General features: G+C 45.7%; 1 protein-coding gene across 2 annotated transcripts in view; it reads left to right on the forward strand.

The window, feature by feature from the left end:
• Nucleotides 1-21958, forward strand: part of ACVR2A (activin A receptor type 2A) — a 54293-nt gene that overhangs the window by 28711 nt on the left and 3624 nt on the right. The window contains exons 2-11 of one of the 2 annotated variants that reach the window (XM_071435491.1): nt 2953-3160; nt 4905-5014; nt 6626-6780; nt 13039-13062; nt 17004-17147; nt 18451-18594; nt 19280-19425; nt 19879-19993; nt 21037-21175; nt 21755-21885. In XM_071435491.1, coding sequence (XP_071291592.1) covers nt 2953-3160; nt 4905-5014; nt 6626-6780; nt 13039-13062; nt 17004-17147; nt 18451-18594; nt 19280-19425; nt 19879-19993; nt 21037-21175; nt 21755-21885 — 1316 coding nt within the window. The remainder of the gene's footprint in view (nt 1-2952; nt 3161-4904; nt 5015-6625; nt 6781-13038; nt 13063-17003; nt 17148-18450; nt 18595-19279; nt 19426-19878; nt 19994-21036; nt 21176-21754; nt 21886-21958) is intronic. The other variant, XM_071435492.1, reaches the window with a different exon arrangement.

A 21958-nucleotide genomic window follows, 5' to 3' on the forward strand; every position in this document is an offset into this window, starting at 1 on the left:
CAACTGCTCCATTCCTTGTATTTCAGTACTTAAAGAGTTCAAATTCATCTCAAATATAACACAATTTAAGTAACCTTTTGTTACAGGCAGAGGTGTCTGCCAGACTGAACCTCACCCTTCAGTTCTTTTATATATTGTAAATTCTCTAGGGAATAGCAAAAAAAAAAAAAAGTGTCCTTGGCACCATTAAACTAATCTTTGCAGGCTTTTCATCAATTTTCATGACTTCAGCTTGAAAATGTTGTTACATTTCATAAAGCAGTGAGAGATCACAGATTCAGTTCCTTTGCCCTTTGTGTCTTTCCGTGGTGTCACCAACTAATCACGCAGCAAAAGCAGGGTTTGGAGTGAGGGTAGGACGTGGGAAGTGTTGAAGTCTTCCCTGGAAAGGGAGGGACACGATCATTATCACATCTCAGATAAAGTATCAGGAAACCATTCCTGCAGCACAGACCATGGGCTTGTGTTGCTCAATGTTAGGTTTAGTGGATGAAGCTGGATGATGAACTCCCAGCAGTTTCTGTCTTTTTTTTTTTTAATGATACCTGCAAGAGACAATTCCTATTCCATCCAGCACCTTTGCCCAGGGATCCTTCCTGAATTAAGGCCATGTCAGTCCTTGGGAGCTGTGCACTGTTTGCCCCTTCTTAATTAATTAAAAAACTGGACGATTTTTTTCAGTCACTCAGTCTCTCTGTTTGAGAAATGGCAGCCAGTGCTTCCAGCTCCTCCTGGGGTGAGGTTTTCCAGGCTGCTCTTGAACTGTCTGATGGAATTGCTCCCAGGTCTGCTGTTTCCTGTGTTAGGAGTGGTTCACAAGTTCAAATGTTGGTTTTGTTCCCCGAGAGCAGCTGTGGTGGATGGACAGGAGTGTGAGGGATGGCAGCACTGGGATGGGAATACTCAGATATCCAGTGGGATCTGGCTTAATGGGCCCAAAGTAAACTCAGTTCTGTACTTAATGCCCTTTGCTTTCCCAGTGTGTTTACCCCAAGCTTTCAGACCTCCTGTTCCAGCCACAGGACACTGCTGGAGTTTGGCTTCTTTCAGCAGCACCACTTTGCTTTTTGAGATTCAGGAATTGGTTTCTGAGGACCTGGCAATTCCCTGTGCACTCAGAATGGACACAGCAGTTCCATTAGAGACCTGCTCTGCCTAATAAATTCACTTTACTGTAAATGCCAGCTGCCCTTGTCCCCTGGGAGCTCCATCCCTGTGGAGGGGGTGGCAGAGCTGCTTGGAAGCAGATGGGCTCAGGGCTGCCTTCTTTGTGTGGTTCCCCTTCTCCTCTTACCTTGCTTCCACCACGTTCCTGCTTTTCTGCTTTGAAGGATTAATCCAGGATTGTCCTGCTCTGCTCAAGCCTGGCTTAGTCTGGCCAGAGCCATTGCAGGTGCCTGCTCAGGTCAGAGGCCCCAGCCAGATCCAAGGTCATTAAACTACCAGTGGCTGCTGCCAGTCACTGATTGGAGCATTGATGGATTAAAAAATAGATGGATAAGAAAACCTGACTAGAAAGAAGACAGGAACAAAGAGAATATTTATGCAAAGTTAGTTTTACTGCAGTTGTTGAATTTTATAAATTTCAGCTTGTCTGTGGTCCTTCAAAGCTGGGCTTGGCAGCAGGAGAAAAGCAATGGCACGTGTGAGAGAAATCCAGGACTTCTGCTTTATTGCACTGACAGAACCAAATTGTTCAATCTGTTGCCTCATCTGTTTCTTGCCATAGCTGAGAGCTGTAAAGGTCAGGCCGTGGCAGCACAAGGAATTTAATGGTTCCCAGGCTGCCCCTCGCAGCGTTCCCAGCTGGCTCCTGCCCCTCTCCCATTGATCCTCCAGCTCCTGCCTATTTTGGGAACACAGGCAGAGCAAGGTGGGATGCTCAGGATGGGCAGTGCTGGGCTCAGCTCTGCCTTCCTGTGCTCAGGTGGGAATAATCCTCATTCTCCTCAGGAGTGGCTGCTGGGTCACATTTATTGTGGATAAACGTGGGTAAAGGAGGTAGTGAGTGATGCAAATAAACACGTCAAAAACTGCTGTGGGAAACCTTTTCTCTTCCAGTCTGGTCTTCAGTGTGCTGGGCAATGTAATGTCTTAAAAATTGTGACTGTATGGATAAATACAGGCAAAGTGCTTTGGCATCCTCCTGAGCCTTCCTCAGTGGATGCTCTGGTTCTCCAGCTCCTCCATCTCCATTTTCCCATGGTTTTAACCCATGTTAAATGGTGGAGCTCCCATGGAGATGAATGGCACGCTCTCTCTGGTCAGTGTCTGACAAGAGAAAAACAGAAGTAAAAGGCAGTTCTCACTCCCTCCCTGTCTTCTGTTAACAGTCTTGCTTCCCAACAACCCTTCACCTTGGCAGGAGCCAGGCTGGTGCTTTGCATCCCATTAACTCTGGAGGGATCTCCACCCAAATCCCAGGAAGTTCCTAGATGGTCCCTAAATGCTCTCTAAGGTCCTTTCCAACCCACACTGTTCTGGGATTCTGTAACACTTGCCCCTAAACACTTCTTGGCTTTTTGGGGCTTTCTGAGATGAACTCCCTGCTCTTTTGGCTCCTGTAACAAGATAAGAAGCACAAATGCCTTTTGGTGAATTTTCCTGGCTAAAGCTCCTGGTTTGGCGAATATTTTAATTAAATCTTCCCTGCTCAGCATTCTAAATTTTCTCTGCTATTGCTATTCATGGAGAAGTATTGCCATGACTTGTTCTTCATTTCTGCAAATCTTGCTAAGTTATGCAAGTCACTGTTTGACTTCACAGAAGATCTTTGTTTTATGTTTCAACACTTGGAATGCTGCTGAACTTTCCGTGTTTTCTCTCTTTATTAAAAAGGGGGGAGAGAGGGCACATTGGTACGTGCAGGAAATGATATTTTTGTACAACCTGCATTTCTTCATCGGCCTGATCCTGCAGAATTCCATTGAATTGTGCTTCCCATCCCTCCAGGTGCCATCCTGGGCAGATCAGAAACACAGGAGTGCATCTACTACAATGCTAACTGGGAGAAGGACAAAACCAACCGCAGTGGGATCGAGCCCTGCTATGGTGATAAAGATAAAAGGAGACACTGCTTTGCCACATGGAAGAATATTTCTGGATCAATTGAAATCGTGAAGCAAGGCTGCTGGCTGGATGACATCAATTGTTATGACAGGTGAGTTTTCCTAGGAATTTTTGCAATTGATTTGTCACTGTAAACTCTTTTGCCTCTCCATAATTTCTACGTCATCTCCTCCACAACCAGTGAGTCTGAGAATAATTATCTTAGTTTCAGATAGGGACCAGACTCCATGTGAGTACATTGTCTTGTTTGCAGAATAACATGTTTTACCTTCCTGAATGAGCCCAGGTATTTAATTTATTCTTTTTTAGTCCATTAATAATGGATTCTGTAGTGCCTTGTTATTGCCAAACAGTGCAAATATAATTATTGCAGCCAGGATGCAAAATTCTCTCGTTGATATTTCCAAAGTCTTTAGAGTTGGAAAGTCAGCACTTTGTGTCTGCAATTTACCAGATCATGGAAGTATTTTGGCAGTTTATTAATAAGCTCAATGGCAGCTCTAAGAATATTCTAAATTTCCAGTTATTTTGTTGATAACAGATGGTCCAGAAAGAACCCACAAGCAGTAACAGCAGGACTTGGGGTTTGTTAGATGCTGACTGAATAAAGGTCATGACTCTCTTAAGCAATGGTGTTGCAGCTTTTTAAATACTCTACTGGGTTTTATTGGCCCAAAACATTTATTATTTGGGAAGGCAGAGAATTAAGAAATAGATCCACAGAGGATCATCATTAAAAAGTATTGAGGAATTATTTCAGTAATTTTTACAGAATTTGTATTTCTTTAAAGTTGGATTTTTAGAAGAAAGCCTTGCATTCCTTTCTCCCAAATCAAATTGTCCTCCAGCCCAGGCTGTTTTTTGCTTTAATGACAAGTTTAAAGCTCAGTCCCACAATCTAAAAAAAAAAAAATTCCTAAAATCATGAGATTAAATTCTCCCTTGAGCAAAGAAAAGAAATTGGAAGAAGAAAAGAAACACGGGAAGGACAGTGAGGAAGGAGCTGGAAACTGAGTAAGTCCTCATTAAGTGACTTGTGCTAATCAGAGGCAGTGCTGTGTTTGTCCAGAGCTGCCCAAATCTTATCTCTGGAGCGTGGGGTGCTCTGGGACTTGTGGGGGTGACTCCAAACAGCAGCAGATTCAGGACATCAAAGAGAAAATGTTCCCTGGAAGTCACAGGGCAGGGTGACAGCCAGAGCTGGCTCCAGGGAATAACCCCAAGTTTTGAAGATGAGCCCAAAACCTCCCTGACAATCTTCAGCTGTCTTTAAAATCCTGCAGTATTTCTTCAGCCTTTTCCAGTTCTCCTGGTTGCTGCTTTTTCTCTCCTGATGGGAATAGTTTCAGTTTATTTGTTAGCAGAATATTAATGAAAAAGCCATTCCTGCAGTTAATTCAGGGAATAAAACAAGCTCTGTCCCTGAGCATAATGTAGGCAGAGGAGATTGTGGAAATTTTATCATTTCTTTCTACAAATACAATAAAATTTAGAATTCTTCCTTCTCACTTACCTCCAGCCTCGTTTGTCCTGTTTAAATCTAGCTTGTGAACTGCTCCTCAATCTGGTGATGGTTTTCTTTAACTTTGTCCTGCTGCTGGTTTTCTTTGACTTTGTCTTAAGAATGACAAAAATGTGTTTCTGCTTTAATAAAATTTCATTGCAATATAAAATATCAAAGTTTTAATTTATCTCATTAGGTTTAGCTGTTATTTTGATCACGGTCGATTTAACAAAGTTCACCCTGGAAATTTAAAAGACAGGCACAATATTTTCTCCTGAACAAAGACAACCCAGCTGGAGATGACTGAACTTTTCCCCCTTCTCTCCTGCAGGAATGATTGCATCGAGAAGAAGGACAGCCCTGACGTGTTTTTCTGTTGCTGTGAGGGCAACATGTGCAACGAGCGCTTCTTCTACTTCCCGGAGATGGAGGTCACGCAGCGTAAGTTCCTCCTGACAGCAGCACTCCACATCCTGCTTCTTCTGCAGCTCACCCTTGCCCAAAAGTGCTGCCTTTCCTGCCACAGGCTGCTGGGAGAGCTCTGTGCAGTGCCACTTCATTTATTCCAATAAAATCAATAAAAGGCACTTCAGCTCTTTCCAAGGGTGGGAAGGAAGGATAATCTGAAATAATGGCCTGGTTTAAGATGTAGAAGTTACTGTCAAATCTTACCTTAATTACATGGTTAAGCTCCTTTAAGGGTGTAAATTTTTGGGCCAAAAGCTTTCTTATCCCTGTGTGTTGCAGACATCTTTTTCACTAAAAATCTTTCCTTGAAGATTTTCCCTTCTGAGGAGCTGAAGCCTCAGAGACAGAATGTAAACAATGGTTACCTGCTGCTGTGGAATGCAACAGGTAGATTTTTGATTAAGCCATCCTGAATGTTTATAATTAATAGCCAATCAAGACAGAGCTATCTCAGACAGAGTCCAAGAGAGCTGCCTTTTGTTTTCACACTTCTTATTCTATTCTTAGCTTAGCTAGCTTCAGAAGAAACCTTTCCCTTCTTTTTCTTTTTAGTACAGTTATAATGTAATACATATATATATATCATAAAATAATAAATCAAGTCTTCTAAACATAGAGTCAGCATTCTCATCTCTTCCCTCACCCTGTGAACACAGTCACACCTGTATTCCTGTGCCAGCCTGGGGATGCTCCTTTTCTTCAAAAAAAGAAGAAAAGGAACAGGAAAGGTTCCTTTTCTTTCTTCTCTGTAAATGGACACAGTAAACTCTAAAAAGGGGAAAAGAACTTTCTCCCAGATCACAGGATCCTTGTGGGTTCTTCCACTCAGCATATTCTGTGGTTCTGAAAGACAATCAAATTAGCCAGACTTAACAAATAATTATTTTAAAAAACAACCGCTATAAGGTGATTGGATTTTTCTTGCCCATCTTCTTCCAGTCAGGAATCTGCTGGAAAACCAAGGGATGTTAATAACTGAGCTGAAACCAGCAAATGTCTCATGTATCAAATAGCCAGAGGAAGTTGTTTATGAAATGAAAGAACATTTTCTGCAAGATTAAAATAGCCTTTGTTGACCCAGGAGATACTGTTGTCATTTTTGTCAGCGATGCTGCTGAGGCAGGAATTGACATTCCTCCCTCTCCTGAGCCCTCTCTTGCCCCAGGGGGCTGTGGCTGCCTTGGAAGCAGCTCCTGCTCCTGCCGAGCCTTTTCTGAGGTCATGTGGAAATGTCCTCACCTGGAGAGCTCCTCCTTGCAGCCAGGCACAGGAGTGCTGGAGCTTGTTGCCAAATCTCTCTATTGATTGGTTTTAGTTCAGTAGGTGATGAATTCTTGCAGTCCCCTGGGAGTTCAGCCACCCCCTGTAAGCTGCTGGAGGCCCAGAATTCCACTGGGATCTGAGCTATTCCCCTGCTTTCCAGAGTGCTGCCTTTTAACCAGGTGTTAGTTTGTGCTGGCTAATCAGGTACTGGGAGCCTGCTGTGATGATGGCAGCAGCTGTTAGAGAATCAGGCTGCTGCACATTTCAAACACTGCCTGGTTTTGTTCCTTAAAAGCTGTGTCTTTTTTCTTCCCCCTTCAGCAACTTCCAATCCTGTTACACCGAAGCCACCTCTGTTCAACACCTTGCTCTACTCCTTGGTGCCTATCATGGGGATTGCAGTGATTGTGCTCTTCTCCTTCTGGATGTACAGACATCACAAGCTGGCCTATCCTCCCGTGCTTGTTCCCACCCAGGTGAGCCCCTGCTGCAGGATTTGGGGTTTTTTAAGGGCCAAACCATGCCTGAAGGGGATCTGTCTCATGGCTGGTCTCTCTGTTCCCCTCCTGGTTTCCAGGTCCTAACGCTTGCTCTCCCCTAAAGCAGAGAATTAAGCTTTACTTAAACAGCCTTATTAATTATTCTTTGATGAACAGATGAGCAACTACCTCATGTTTTTATGCACCTCTTTGTGTGGGAGGAGAAAAACTGAATACACAGTGAAGGCATGGTGAGGGCTGAGCTGTAATGCTTAGCTGGAAACAAAAGAAGAGTTGCCAGTTCATCTTGGCCATTTCAGGGGTTCAGAGAATAGCAGCTAAGAGAGAATGAGCTGTTTTTAAGGAAAACTAGAACTGGGATGCAGGTGTAGGGAATGTTAGGAAAATCTTCATAGCTCAGCTCGTGCATTGTGGTTCTTATCATCTTTTTCCTTGTTTATGTGTTTTCTGTTTTGTCTTGAAACATTTCAGTTTTAGGGGTGTTTGTGTTTCACTTCAAAAGGATGAGGTTGTGGGCTCCACACCTGGATGTAACCTGGCCATTGTGAGCCCACACAAACCTTCTGGGGTTCTTGTGTGTGGAATTCCTGCTTTATCATGAAACATTTCAGTTTTAGGGGTGTTTGTGTTTCATTTCAAAAGGATGAGGTGGTGGGCTCCACACCTGATTGTAACCTGGCCATTGTGAGCCCACACAAACCTTCTGGGGCTCCTGTGTGTGGAATTCCTGCTCTTGGGAGGCTCCAGCTGATCCTGGAGCTGGAACTCCTCTTCCTTCAGTCTGGAGATCCAACTGAGATTAGGAGGCTTTTATGGAAAGAGTTAAAGCAGGAAATTCTAGAGACCAAAGCAGAAAAGATGGAGACAATGAGGTTGTGGAAATGAAGAGAGAAATTATTTGGATTTTTGCAGTAGAATTAATTTGAGCTTCCAGCTCAGTGCAGTGACCAGAATACACGACCTGTCCTACAGTGATGTTCTTTCTGATGAAAATGAAAACTCCTGTTATTTTGGGTAGGGTTGCCAAGGATTGATCTCTGTGTGCTCCAGCTCCTGGGATATTTCCAGTGCTGCTGCTTGACAGGAGGGTGCTGCAGGAAGCAGCATTGCCTGGGGTTGATAGCTCAAGTGTTTTGGTTTCAGTTTCTCAGTAATAGATAAGAGGAATTTGGGGAGAGGCAGTGGCCATATGTTGTTGCCAAATGAAAAGAACATAATTTAGAGGAAAAAAGTCTGTTTGCTGTCCTTGCAGAGAGGATTGCAGCTCCTCAGACTCCCTGCAATCTGTCAGCATAATTAGTTCATCCAGCTCCCATTTTATGGATTTGGGACTTTACATCAACCCAGTGGTCTTTGCTGGGAGATCAAATTCAGAACTGCTAATTGTGGGGATCATTCCAGTGTGGGATTGACTTCCTGAAGAAATTAAGTCATGGATAAAGCCATGGAAAAGCAAGAGAATGTTAAATATGTGTGAGGTATCAAGAACTTGAATTCTGATTCTCCCTTCTTCTGCTGCAGTTTTTTCCTTGCATGGATTGTGTTTGGGGCAGGATTGACACCTAAATTTTTAATAAATAGGATAATCAGCTGTTGTGTTTATGCTCAGATCGTATCTTTGGGATAAATGTACCTTGGTGCTTGTGGGGCAACAACATTTTCCTATCTTGTGGTGAGCAGGCATTAAGGCTCATGTGGAAAGTCAGGAAAAGCCACTTGTGCCTGAAAAACTACCCAGAATTATTATGTAAATCCAATGTGTAAACACTCTCCCTTATGCAGCAGAGCAGTGGTTCCCACTTGAAATTTAATTACAGCTGGTTGGAACAGGAGACAGGGGAAGCAGGAAGGGAGGGAAACTGTTGGGAACTTCATAACCACGAATAAACTCTGAAATATTTGTGCAATTAATCTGTTAATAGTATATTTAATAACTGGGGCATGAGTGGAGTTTGTAGGCAAATGGATTTGGTTTCATTCTTTATGTAGCAGTGGTAGAATGGACAGGTCAGATGTACAGTAGGAAAAAGAGATTGCTCCATGTGAGATCCAGAGAAAAGTTATCCCCTTTCCCTTGCTTTATTCCCAGAAACAGTGGGAATACTGAGCTGGTACCAAACTTCCAGGAAAAAATGAATGGATGGATGAGGAGTAAGCAAAAGATAAAAATGAAGAAAAATAAGCAAAAGATAAAAAAGAAGAATGAGAAATGGTGAAAGAATTTGGTGATAAGTAAAAGATTAGAGAGCAAAGGGAAAGAAATAGTTTGGAATATTTAAAAAGGGAAAAAGTAAAAGATTAGAGAGCAAAGGGAAAGAAATAGTTTGGAATATTTAAAAAGGGAAAAAAAAGGCAAGAAATACAATGTAAGAAATGTTTGAACCTGTAAAGAGACATAAAGGACAATTAGTCTTGGCTTGTTTGTGCTGCTCACTGTGCCTCACTGCTGTGTGGGGAAGTATCCAGTGAAAGCTGTCAAATTCCATCAAATCTGTCACTTTCTGTGCTCTGCAGTGAGTTATTAACAAATCCATGTTTGCTGAATGCATCTGTGTGTATGGAAAACACTTAGGAACTGTTCTGTCTCCTTATTTCTATTTGCTTTAGCAAACATAATAAATCCATCAGCTGATAAAATTCACCCAAAGAATCAGATTGCTCTTTTCAATATTTGCATTTTTCTGCAGAAGGAGCTGCTGGGACCTGGTTCCCTTTCCCTGGGGGATGGAGTTAGGTGTGATCCAGGTTTCCCCCCAAACATTCCCAATAAATCTGGGGCGAGGCTGGCAGGGAGCTGCTCTCTGTGCCCCTGGCTCCTGGCCAGCCTTGAGCTGGTGCCAGCGCTGTCAGTGCAGGGTCCAGGGGGCTCTTGCCACCCTGGCACTGATGGGTGCCACTGTCACCCTCCCACAGCGCTGCCAGCAGCGCCACTGAGCAGGGAATCGTCCCCCTCCCAGCCTGGCAGGGCTTCACTGCATCACTGCTGCTTTTTTGGGCTGGTTTTCAAGTGATCATGGTGGTGAGAGGCTTGAGAAAAGGCTTTGCAGATTCACTCCATGTCTTGGTGACCTGTTTGGGGGATTTCTTCTGAAATGGTTGAGCTCCCTGGGGTCAAAGATGCATCAGGGTTTGAATTTCTGACCACAGGAATTCCTAAATCTACCTGAGGCACTTGAAATTTCTGGGAAGGTCTTTCCACCTGGGAAAAATCCCAGTTTCCTGCTGAAGAACGAAGAACTAAATCAGCTGTTCAGGTTTTCCCCATTTTGGTCTTCCAAAAGCCACATTTTTTCTTCTTGTTGTTACAGATACTTTAGTAGAAACATCTCAACACTGGAAAAATGCAAGGGAGAGGTGGTTTTTTTTTTCAAGGATTGAATCCAAACCTGGGAAGATTAATGGCTGCTTGAAAAATACACAGGGAGAAGCCAGGTGCTTATAGAAAATGGGAAAAGAGATTGGAAAGTTACTGCAAATCAGGACCCCTGAATGTGAATGTGCAGTGGGTGAGGAGCTTGGAACTGGATCCTTTCTTTTTCTTAATAGAATCCATGGGCTGCTACAAGTTAGAATCTATAATAGAGGGAAGAATTTGTATGAAAACACCCAAAAGCCAAGTGCAGCTTTTACAGATCAGAAAATGGTTGTGGGTAGCCCAAATTTTGGGAAAAACCCACACTACTTAGGGTTTTATTGTTCTAATTGCTTCCAAATATTGTAATAGACCCATTAGAGTTGGTTTTCAGGCAGCATAAACAGCAGTGAGTGTGTTCATGTACATTTGTGTGGGTGACAGGGGTTCTGAGGGGGGTTAACTGCTCCCAGCTTTTGTTTATCTGAGGTAATTCCTGACATAAATCTCAGCTTTGCATTTCTCTTGGAGCCTGACACCCTTTAACTGCTGCCTCCTGGATTTCTGCTGGGAGCCCGAGGTGATGCTCTGTGGGCTGCAGGGGAGGACACTGCTTTATAATCCAGAGGTGTTAATGAGCATAAATACAGCCCTGGGAAGTTTCCATGTGTGTGGAATTTGTCAGAGTTTGGGGGAAGCTGATCCCTCGGGGGAGGAGTGAGAGCTTTGGGACAGGGCTCGTTCCTCAGAGCTTCATTTTTGCAGTTTCTCATTATGGTCAGAGCACAAAGGTTGAATTCATACATATTTCTGCTTATTGCTGAGGAATTTCCATAATTCTCCAGAGCTGGAGAACTTTAATAATGAATAGGCCTGGGAAAAGAAAAGACTTTCAGCCCCTTGGGGTGGGTTTTGCTCTGCTCTGGAGCTGCCCTGATGATGGTGGAGGAGATCCTGGTGGATCCCAGTGCTCTGAGTTCTGTCACAGCTTTATGGAATGAATCCTCCTGGATTAATTATTGGTATTAATCTGGTGAATGAATTATCTGGAGAAAGGGAAGTGTGTGCTCAGCACTGTCCAGGCCCAGGGAAAGGCTCCTGTTGGCTCCAGAGCATCCTGAGGGTGCGAAGGCACAGGGGGAGAAGGGAATGGCAGCTGGAGACAGGGGCTTGGATTCCCTCTCTTCCAACATCCCATTATAAAGGACAAAGGAGATGGCTCAGGTGAAAGAGCCACAGAATTCTGGAATAGTCTGGGTTGGGTGGAAACTCAAAACTCATCCCATCCATGGGCAGGGACACTTCCACCGCCCCAGGGACAATTTTCACCGTGCCAGGCTGCTCCAAAGCTCATCCAAGCTGGACTGGGACACTGCCAGGGATCCAGGGGCAGCCCCAGCTTCTCTGGGAATGCTGTGCCAGGGCCTGCAGTCCAGAGTGCAGGAGGAGGAACAAAGGCATCTCCACTGAGGTTGTTCAGGAAAAGGGATGAAAGCAGCACAAACGGGGTCACTGAAATCCTGGGATGTGGCTTTATCCTGAATTTTGTTCCACTCTCTGTAAACTCCTCACGGGATTGTTTGAAGGAATGAATCTTCAATATTGGGATTTATCCCTCTCAGTATCTGCTGGGTGCAGAGTGTTGGAGTTCCCCTCTCTGGGGATATATTGATCAGGTTTGGTGCTGGAGCCCAGGTCTGAGGTACTATTTATTGATCAGGCCCGGTGCCGTTCACTGATCAGGCCTGGTGCCGTGCATTGATCAGGCCGAGTTCTGTGCATTGATCAGATCCAAGGTGCTGTGCATTGATCAGGCCCAGTCCCATTGATTGATCAGGCTGAGTTCTGTGCATTGGTCAGATCCAAGGTGCCCTGCATTGATCAGGCCCGGTCCCATTGATTGATCAGGCTGAGTTCTGTGCATTGGTCAGATCCAAGGTGCCGTGCATTGGTCAGGCCCGGTGCCGTGCATTGATCAGGTTCGGTTCCATTCATCGTTCAGGCCCAGTCCCATTGATTGATCAGGTCCAGTTCTGTTCATTGTTTGGGCCCAGTCCCATTGATTGATCAGGTTCGGTTCCGTTCATTGCTCAGTCCCGGTGCCATTCATTGATCAGGCCCGGTCCCATTGATTGATCAGGCCCGGTTCTGTTCATTGATCAGGCCTGGTCCCATTGCTTGATCATGTTCAGTTCCGTTCATTGATCAGGCCTGGTCCCATTGATTGATCAGGTTCGGTTCTGTTCATTGCTCAGTCCCGGTGCCGTTCATTGATCAGGCCCAGTCCCATTGATTGATCAGGTTCGGTTCTGTGCATTGATCAGGTTCGGTTCTGTGCATTGATCAGGCCCAGTCCCATTGATTGCTCAGGCCCGGTTCCGTTCATTGCTCAGGCCCGGTGCCGTTCATGGCTCAGGTTCGGTTCCAGCCGGGCCTTTGGCGGTTCCGTGGCCAGGATCCCACCCGGGATTTCCCTGGTGCGGCGCTGCCCCCTGGCGGGCAGCGGGAGCGCTGCAGGGAGCAGTGCGGGTTCTCATCCCGGCCTCTGGAATTTCACCTTTGGAAGTTCCACGTGTCTCTGTGCTCTTGCTGTAACACGGCTCTCTACACCTGCAGTGGACGCTTCTCTATGTAATTGGAAAGTAATTTCGTTCATTTTCTATAGAATAATCCTGTTTTTCTCATTTTCCTTTACTAACAACACTGGATTTCTTTGTTGTTTTAAATGATGTGTTTCTGCTGTGGGAAAGTTTTGCTGTCCCCGTGAATATTCCTGTCATTAACTCACAAATAATTGACTTTGTCTCCTCTAAGCTGTTTTTGCATCCCATTCTGGTGTAAATAGTAATTTCTCTTGCCTGTGTTTTTTCCCTCTCTGCAAGCACGCCTTTCATATAATGATTGAGGTAAGAGGATGTTTGTTCCTGGCTCTGGGGCTTTCTGGGGATGTGGGAGACGTTGTTTGCTCTGAATTGTGATTTCTCAGTATTTTGGACAAGCCATCTGTCAGCATGTGTGGTTCAAAAATGCAGTTTTAGCCTGTGGTTTGTGGATCTCCCAAAATTCCCTGGAGTTCCTGAGTGGTGGGGTCAGGATGTGCAGTCTGGGATGGATCCTGGAACATCAGCCCAGCACAGGGGTTCCCTGGAAGCAAAGGCCACATCCCACCCACCTGTGCCCTGTCCTTGGCTCTCCCTTCCCATCTCCCCCCTGGGACAAATCCATTGCAGCTCTGGGCTCTCCACGTGCTGATCTGGGATTTTGTGTGGTGCAGGAACTCCCAAAAATGGATCATCTGGAGAAAAAGAAAAATACTCCTTCACCACTCAGTCTCTTCATTTTTCCCCACCTTTCCCAGGAAATATTTATATTTATATTTATATTTGTTCCAAGTCACTGGGCTCCCTTAATTCACAAATTGGGTCATTCCCACTCAGCTTTTCAATGGAATATTGAATACATCGAGATTTGAGGTGTAATAAAAATGTTCAATTCCTGTCCGTTCAATTCCTGTCCTATCAATTCCTCCAATTAATACCTGAAATGCCTTGGAAATGCAGTTTAGAAGAAAATCTAATGGTTTCAGTGTATTATAAAGGTAAATATTTGAATATTTTCCTGCCTATGCCTCTGCAAAGAGTTCCCAGAGTTCCTTGGATCTCTGTCCATGTTTGGCCTCCTTATCCCAGCCAGGGATGCAGGTGCTGCCTCCAAGGAGCTGCTGTCCCTGGGTTTGGGTTCCACAAGGGCTGAGCAGCTCTCTGATCTCCAGAGCCATTTCTGGGGACACTTGAGGAACCCCATTCCTGGAAGTCCCCTTTCCTTAAGGAATATTTCCCCTATGACTCAGTCCAAGGGGAAGGGCAGGAAAAGGGAATTGGGCCCTGGGGTTTTGGACAGCTGGGAAATTGAAGAGCCCAGTTTATCCACCCTTGCTGGCATTGTGGCCTTGGCACCACAGAGATCAGCCCCAAAACCTCACAGGGATAATGGGGAACATTTCTGGAACATTAAACAATTTTCCTTGGAGCAGAGCGAGTTGGAAATATTGTCAGGGAGGGTTTCTGTGTAAAATCAGTCCCTGGAGCTGCAGAGTCTGGAGTTAGATTCCAACCAAGGTGCTTAGAAAAAATCAGAGGGAAGACAAAAAAGGAAAACTTTTCTTTCCAGGAATTCTGCTTCCCACATGGAAAGGCTGTGGCAGGTGCTGGGAATGTGGTGAGGAGAGCCAGGGATTTCTAGGAAATGGGGAATTTGGTGTATGGGAAGTGTTGTGGGCTAATGGGGAATTAGGAAAGCATCAGGTTTGCCTGCCACTTTCACTTGCAGCTCTTGGCAGAGATGCTGGAAGTGGGTTCAGCAAATCTTGGAGGTGTTTGGTTTTCCTGGTGGCTGGGGGAGAATTCAGGCACCAGGTGCTTCCAAATCCCAGCAGTTTACTGGGAGGAGGCCGTGGGAAGGAAAGGGATCCAAGCCACCAGAGCAAAGGGGGATTTGGGATTATTTCCCACCAATTTCTCTGCTTCAGACAAGGCAGGAGGTTCAGAGCTTGAACAGTTCATTAAATCAGGGCTGCCTTTGGGGGATAAATTCCAGCATCTTGTTCCCACTTCCTCTTCTAACAGCAACAAACTGGATTTACAAATATTTATTGAGTACAGTCTGTATTTTACAAATTGAGGGCACTGCTTTCCCTGGTGCCTGGAATATTCCAAGAGGGCTCTGGCACGGAATGAAAGGCACCAGGGGAGGGAAATCTTTGCTCTCAAACTTGGTTTTCTGTGCTGCAAATGTTGATGTCACAACTCCAAGCGCCTGTCGCTGTCACACTGACAAAAGGATTTCCTCCTTTTTGGGGACAGAGCTGCAGTGTGTCTCTAATTTGAATTTCAAATGCTATTTTTTCTTTGTCTAGTTATTAATTTGTGCAGAGAGGTTACTCTGCTCTGAATCTTTCTCTGGAGCTTGTTCTTTTTAATTGATTTGTTGTTGTATAAGCAAGCAGAGAAGGGATGTTGATTCCTGCACTGAAACTACTCAGGACTTGCATCCTCAGCACTTGTCTCCATTCTCCCCATAGCAAAGGGTTCTTAACCCCACAGTTGGTCACAAAATGTCTTCAACCTGCACAGGATTTCATGGTTTTGATGGAAGTGCTCAAACATTTAACTCTTTAATGAGCACTCTCCTCTCTCCTGTAGAAGCAACTCCTCTGGTGGTTTTCATTCTCTTGAAAACTGCTTTTCACTTTGGGGAAAACAGAGGAAAAGGGGGCGTTTTGGAGGGTTTTTGAAAACTTTAGTGTTGGTTGCTGGGGTTTTTGTAGAGGGAGAAGCTAATCCCACCTGGAGGGAAAGGGCCAGGCCAGAAGGAAGCAGAGCTTTGGCAATAAAATTGAGAATCTGCTTGTTCTGTTCAGATGATGTGATACAGCAAAGCAGAAAATCCAGGGCGTGCAATAAACTGTTCCTGCCCTTTCCTAGGAAGGAAATGGTCCCAGGCTGTAGTGTGGGATATGGGAATGGGGATGTGGGGTTGTGGGCCCATGGAGTCCCTGTGGGAGCTCTGTCTCACCTCCAGCTGGACAAACCCTGCAGGGCAGGCCCAGATCACCCCTGCAATGGCATTCCAGCTCATTTCTGGGCCCTGGGAATTCAGGAGCTCCCTGGCAAAGCTGGGAGCAGGGAAATGGGGCAGGAGGGGCTGACCCAGGTGTGGATCTGCAGGGTTCAGAGGCCCCACGCTTCAGATAAACACAGAAACCTCCAATGCATCCAAGGGGCTCATTGCAATTCCAGCTCTTAAAAATATAACAAGTAAAGCTTGATTATCTTTGGTCCTTAATTTCTGCTGTGCTTTCCCACCTGGTTACACTGTTCCTTAATTTTTGCTGAGCTTTCTTCCCACCTGAATAGACTCATCCTTAATTTCTGCCTTGCTTTCCCACCTGGTCACATTATTCCCTAATTTCTGCCTTGCTTTCCCACCTGGTCACATTATTCCTTAATTTCTGCTGTCTTTTCCACCTGATTCCATGATTCCCTAATTTCTGCTGTGCTATCCTAAGTAATCACATTATTCCCTAATTTCTGCTATGCTTTCCCACCTGATTCCATAATTCCCTAATTTCTGCTGCGCTTCCCCTCTTGGTTCCATTATTCATGGATTTCTGCCTTGTTTTACCACCTATTCCATAATTTCTGCTGTGCTTTCCCACCTGGTTACAATGTTCCTTAATTTTTGCTGAGCTTTCTTCCCACCTGATTAGACTCATCCTTAATTTCTGCCTTGCTTTCCCACCTGGTCACATTATTCCCTAATTTCTGTTGTGCTTTCCTCTTGATTCCATTATTTCTTAATTTCTGCTGTGCTTTCCCCCTGATTCCATTATTCCTTAATTTCTGCCTTGCTTTCCCACCTGGTCACATTATTCCTCAATTTCTCCTGTGCTTTGCCACCTGATTCCATAATTCCCTAAATTCTGCTGTGCTATCCCAAGTAATCATATTATTCCTTAATTTCTGCTGTGCTTTCCCACCCAATTCCATAATTCCCTAATTTCTGCTGTCCTTCCCTGGTGCTCAGTGATTCCCTGGTTCCTGCTGTGCTGTCCCAGATGTTACCCAGGTGTGTCCCATCCCTGCTGGGCCTGTCTCACAATCCCATTCCCACCCCGTGCAGCAGGGCTGGGCTTTGTCCCTGGGTGTTTGGGATTTGCTGTGGGGTTTGGCCGAGTGATCCCAGGCTCTCCCCATCTGCAATCCTTTATCTGTAGTGCCCTCAGGGATGATGTGAATGAATGTCATTAATTAAAGCAGCGTTAATTAATGGTCTCTCCTGATTGCAGGATCCTGGGCCTCCCCCACCATCTCCCCTGATGGGTCTGAAGCCGCTGCAGCTCCTGGAGATCAAGGCCAGGGGGAGATTTGGGTGTGTGTGGAAAGCTCAGCTGCTCAATGAATACGTTGCAGTCAAAATATTCCCCATCCAGGTGAGCAGAACTCTTGGGGTCCTGGCTTTTCCTCACATTAAAGCAGCTTTTCTTGGCCCAATAATTGTGTAAATCCATGTGGAAATGGCCTTGAGGTGTAAGAGATACAGGAAGAATTTAGTGATTTAAAATAAGTGTTTTACTGCAGTAAACACATTACTGAAGCATAAAGCCTGTGAAATGTGGGTTTCTAATCATAAAAATATTCAGCATCCGTATTTTAAGCAGCTCTAACCCACCTCTTGGGCAGTTAATAATCAAATTAAATTGTGCTTAGAAGGAATGCCCTGAAATGCAGACCCTGGAGTGATTGTTCCAATTAACCAGGCCTCAATTAAGTGCCACAACACTCATTGCCCAGCAAGTGCCCTCGCAAAGCCGTGGCTCGCATTAAATGGATTGAAGAATTTGGAGAGCACAGAGTGGTGCTGGATGCTGATACTGGGATGGGTTTTGCACTGATTAAAGCACCCCCTGCTGCTGGAGGTGCAGGGATTTGTTCCTCACACTGATCCAGGGGCTGCCTTGCAGAATCAGCGCTGCAGGCTCTCGTTATTTCACAAGAAACTCCATGGGTTTTCTGACAGAGCATTCCCAAACTCTGGTTGCTGTCAGAATTCAGGGGATCCCTCATCCTGGACTGCCAGGACCCTGCCAGGGGGCTCAGAGTCCCTGGCACAGAGCCCAACACACCTGTGGGTTTGGTTATGACCCATGGAGCAAATCACCAACCTTGTATGAGGATCTGCAAGCCTTGACAGTTTAAGTAGAATGATAGTGAATTTATCACAGGGTGAAAAACAGATTTTTTGGGGTTTTTAGAATGGGGGTTCAGGGGGCAAGATGGAGGAATCTGGGCGTGTCCAGCTTTTCTCCTTCTTCTTCTTGGCCTCCATCTCCTGCTGTGATGGTGGCACTTTTGGATTGGTTTAGAGTAGAAGCTCACTGTCTAACACAGGTGATGGGTATTGGGAAGTCATTGCAAATATTGTACAGGTGGTTTTTAGTATAAAAAGATAACACAGCCCCAGGGTGGGCAGAGTGCCTCTGTCTGTCCTGCTGAGCAGACCTGGGCAGGTCAGAGAAAGAATTTTATAGATAAGGAACAATAACAACCTTGAGACCGAGAACTGAGGAGCTCTGGCTCCTTCTTAGAGCGCCAGGCTGGGAAAAGAGAATTTCTGACACATCTCAGGGTCACTCTGAGCAGCCAAAGCCCCGAGAGGGAGCAACCTCCCCTGAGGGCCAGCCCTGAGGTGCCATTGTTTGGTGGGTAACTGTGCCTGTGCTGCTGTGCCTGCAGGACAAGCAGTCGTGGCAGAACGAGTACGAGATCTACAGCCTGCCCGGGATGAAGCACGACAACATCCTGCAGTTCATCGGCGCCGAGAAGCGCGGCTCCAGCATCGACGTGGACCTGTGGCTCATCACTGCCTTCCACGAGAAGGTGGGGCTGGCCTGGCCAGGGACAGCAGCCCCACACAGGCTCACACACCTGGGTACAGCAAGGAAATTGGGAGCAGCTTTCGCTTTGCTGCTGGCTTCTTGCTGGATTTCATGAATTCCTTGCAGTTGGTTTTCAGGCAGCTGAGAAAGTTGGCATCGGGTTTTACTGACAGAGGAGTTGTTTTAGGAGACAAACAAAAATTGATTCTGCCTTTTTTTGGCTTTTTAGAATATGTCTATTTTAGCATCCCCACTCTAAACCTGCCTAAAATACATAACCTCCCATCTTGCAGAGATTTTTTGGGGGGTTATTTTTGGTTCCCTTGTTGGTTGATAAGAATGAAGATGAAGCGATACAGATCGATTCTATTGTGACAGCAAAAGGAAGAAACACAAATACAATTAATTAAGAATACATTCAGTTTTCTGTTGAATAATTTTGATCTCTTTGGATTGTTCAGAGCGTGTGTTTCACTCTGAATATCTCTTTGGATTTGTTCAGCCTGTTTCACTCTGAAACTGTGGTGTTGAATGATTTCATCTCAGTTTATTCAGAGTATTTCACTCTGAACCTGCTGTTGGTCCATAAGGAAGGACAGTCAAAGGTCCTACGGATGTGAATTGCAGGAATTGCAGGTTTTCCTGGAGGAGTGAGCTGAGCTGGGTGTGTGCCTGTTTTCCTGCAGGGGTCCCTGACAGATTTCCTGAAGGCAAACGTGGTGTCGTGGAACGAGCTGTGCCACATCGCCCAGACCATGGCGCGGGGCCTGGCCTACCTGCACGAGGACATCCCGGGGCTCAAGGATGGCCACAAGCCAGCCATCTCCCACAGGTACTGCCCTGGGAATGCAGGACACAGGGCAGGCCTGCAGGCAGCCCAGCACCACCTCTTGCTCCTGCAGGAATTCCTGCATCTCCCCTCTGAGCACATTTTCCCCCTGTTATTTAAACAAAGTTGCAGTCGCTGCACACTTGGATTGCAACATTCTCATTCCATCTCTGGATCTAACCTGCATCATCCATATCCAGATCTCCATATACATCCCTATATCCATCATACATCTGTATTTATTTTAACATCAAGCACAAAATTACAGTTCCAATTACTGTCTCATTTATTCCCATAAAGGTCTGCAAAGGCACTCTGAGGTTTTATGATTATTATTTTGTTTTTTAACTTATCTATTTCTTTATTATTTTCTTGTTTTTTGCTGTTCCTTTTTCCTTTGTTTTTTCTGTCTTAAGTGTTCTAGATCTCTAATTTGTGTTTTCTTGAACTTGCAAGGGACATCAAAAGCAAGAACGTGCTGCTGAAAAACAACCTCACGGCTTGTATTGCTGATTTCGGTCTAGCTTTAAAGTTTGAGGCTGGAAAGTCTGCAGGAGACACCCATGGACAGGTAAATCCTGAGTTATTTCCAGGAATGATCCAGCTGTTACCTGGATGTGAATGGGAATCTCCCCTCAGGCTCTTTGCATGGCCTATCCCCACTTTTATCCTGACAGGACAATTTAGACAAGAACTTTTGTGATATTTTATTAATTATTTACTTATTATTCAGAAACTGAGGGATGCAACTTCCAAGATTTAGTCCTAATGTGAGGGATTCTAGTTGTGGGTTTCCCTGGGTCTGGACTGAAGGCACTTGAGATGGTAGTTTCATGTTCAGACTCAGTAAAACAGCCTCACTACTGTGAGTTCAGCAGCTTTTCATTAGAAGGCACAAAATGGCCAAGAATCTATTGTTCCAAGGTCTTTATAGACTAAATTATTCAATTAAGAACTGACACCCAGATTATTTTGCCTTTTAACTCAATAACTGATCCCACAGAGCTGCAAAGGGGACTTTTCTGCCCAATTACAAAATGCCACCCAAACCCATGGAGAAGAAGGAAGAAGAAGCACAAAGAAGAAACCCAGGATGACACCCTGTGCCCTCCATCTTGCTTCCATCCACAACATACCAAAAATCCCAAAATCTCAATTTCTCACCCAGTGACACACCTACACTGCTCTCTATAATCTATTTCACACTTTTGTGGATTCCGGTCTATCTTGAAGTCCAGGAAACTTTCTCCATGAATGAGGGTCAAAGGCAGTGTTCCCTGGGGGTCAAAGGCAGTGCTGCCCTGGGGCTCAAAGGCAGTGCTGCCCTGGGGGTCAAAGGCAGTGCTGCCCTGGGGGTCAAAGGCAGTGCTGCCTGGGGGTCAAAGGCAAAGGCAGTGCTCCCTGGGGGTCAAAGGCAGTGCTCCCTGGGGTCAGGGCTCCCCAGAGCAGATGGAAATTGTTGTTCCACCCTGAGGTTGTTCCATCCTCAGGCAGCAACAACCAGAGCCGCGTTTAAGCTGGGCCAAAGCAGGGGTTTCGTGTGGCAGCAGGCAGGGTGGCGCCCGTGCTGGGGATGACTGTGGGCACAACCTTGGGTGTTCTGTGCCCCTGCAGGTGGGCACCCGCAGGTACATGGCTCCCGAGGTGCTCGAAGGTGCTATCAACTTCCAGAGGGACGCGTTCCTGAGGATCGACATGTACGCCATGGGGCTGGTGCTCTGGGAGCTGGCCTCGCGCTGCACGGCCGCCGACGGTGAGTGAGCCCTGCCCTGCCCTGCCCTGCCCTGCCCTGCCCTGCCCTGCCCTGCCTTGCCTGCTGCAGCCCCCGGGCCGGCTGGGAGCCCCTGCCAACACTCACCACTCTGGCCTTGCTTATGGCCTGCATTGCCAACATGGCAATCTTCCCTTTCCTCTGGGGCTGTCACAGGGGTCCCAGCAGGAGGGAGGAGATGAGAATCTGATCCGTGATTCAAAAGGCTAATTGATTATTTCATGATATATATTAAAATCATATATTAAAGCTATACTAAAAGAATCCTTTCATCAGAAGGCCAGCTAAGAATAGAAGAACAATGGAATGATAACAAAAGCTCATGACTCTGACAGTCTGAGCCAGCTGACTGCGATTGGCCATTAATTAGAAACAACCAACATGGACCAATCACAGATGCACCTGTTGCATTCCACAGCAGCAGATAATTATTGTTTTTCTTTTCCTCTGAGGCCTCTCAGCTTCTCAGCAGAAAAATCCTGGCAAAGGGATTTTTCAGAAAATACCATGGCTGCACTTGCCCTTTTCCCTTTCCTGTTTAACTGGTGTTTCCCTCTGCAGGCCCCGTGGATGAGTACATGCTGCCTTTCGAGGAGGAGATCGGCCAGCACCCCTCCCTGGAGGACATGCAGGAAGTTGTGGTGCACAAAAAGAAGAGGCCTGTCCTAAGGGAGTGTTGGCAGAAACATTCTGTAAGTGTGATCCAGCTGACTTTGAATCTCATGTTCTGTCCACGCCGTGTTGTGTCCATCACACTGGGGTTTG

This window comes from Agelaius tricolor, unplaced genomic scaffold (assembly GCF_023055355.1).
Source record: "Agelaius tricolor isolate 1412-34295 unplaced genomic scaffold, bAgeTri1.0.p SCAF_10, whole genome shotgun sequence".
Classification (NCBI taxonomy): Eukaryota; Metazoa; Chordata; class Aves; order Passeriformes; family Icteridae; genus Agelaius; species Agelaius tricolor.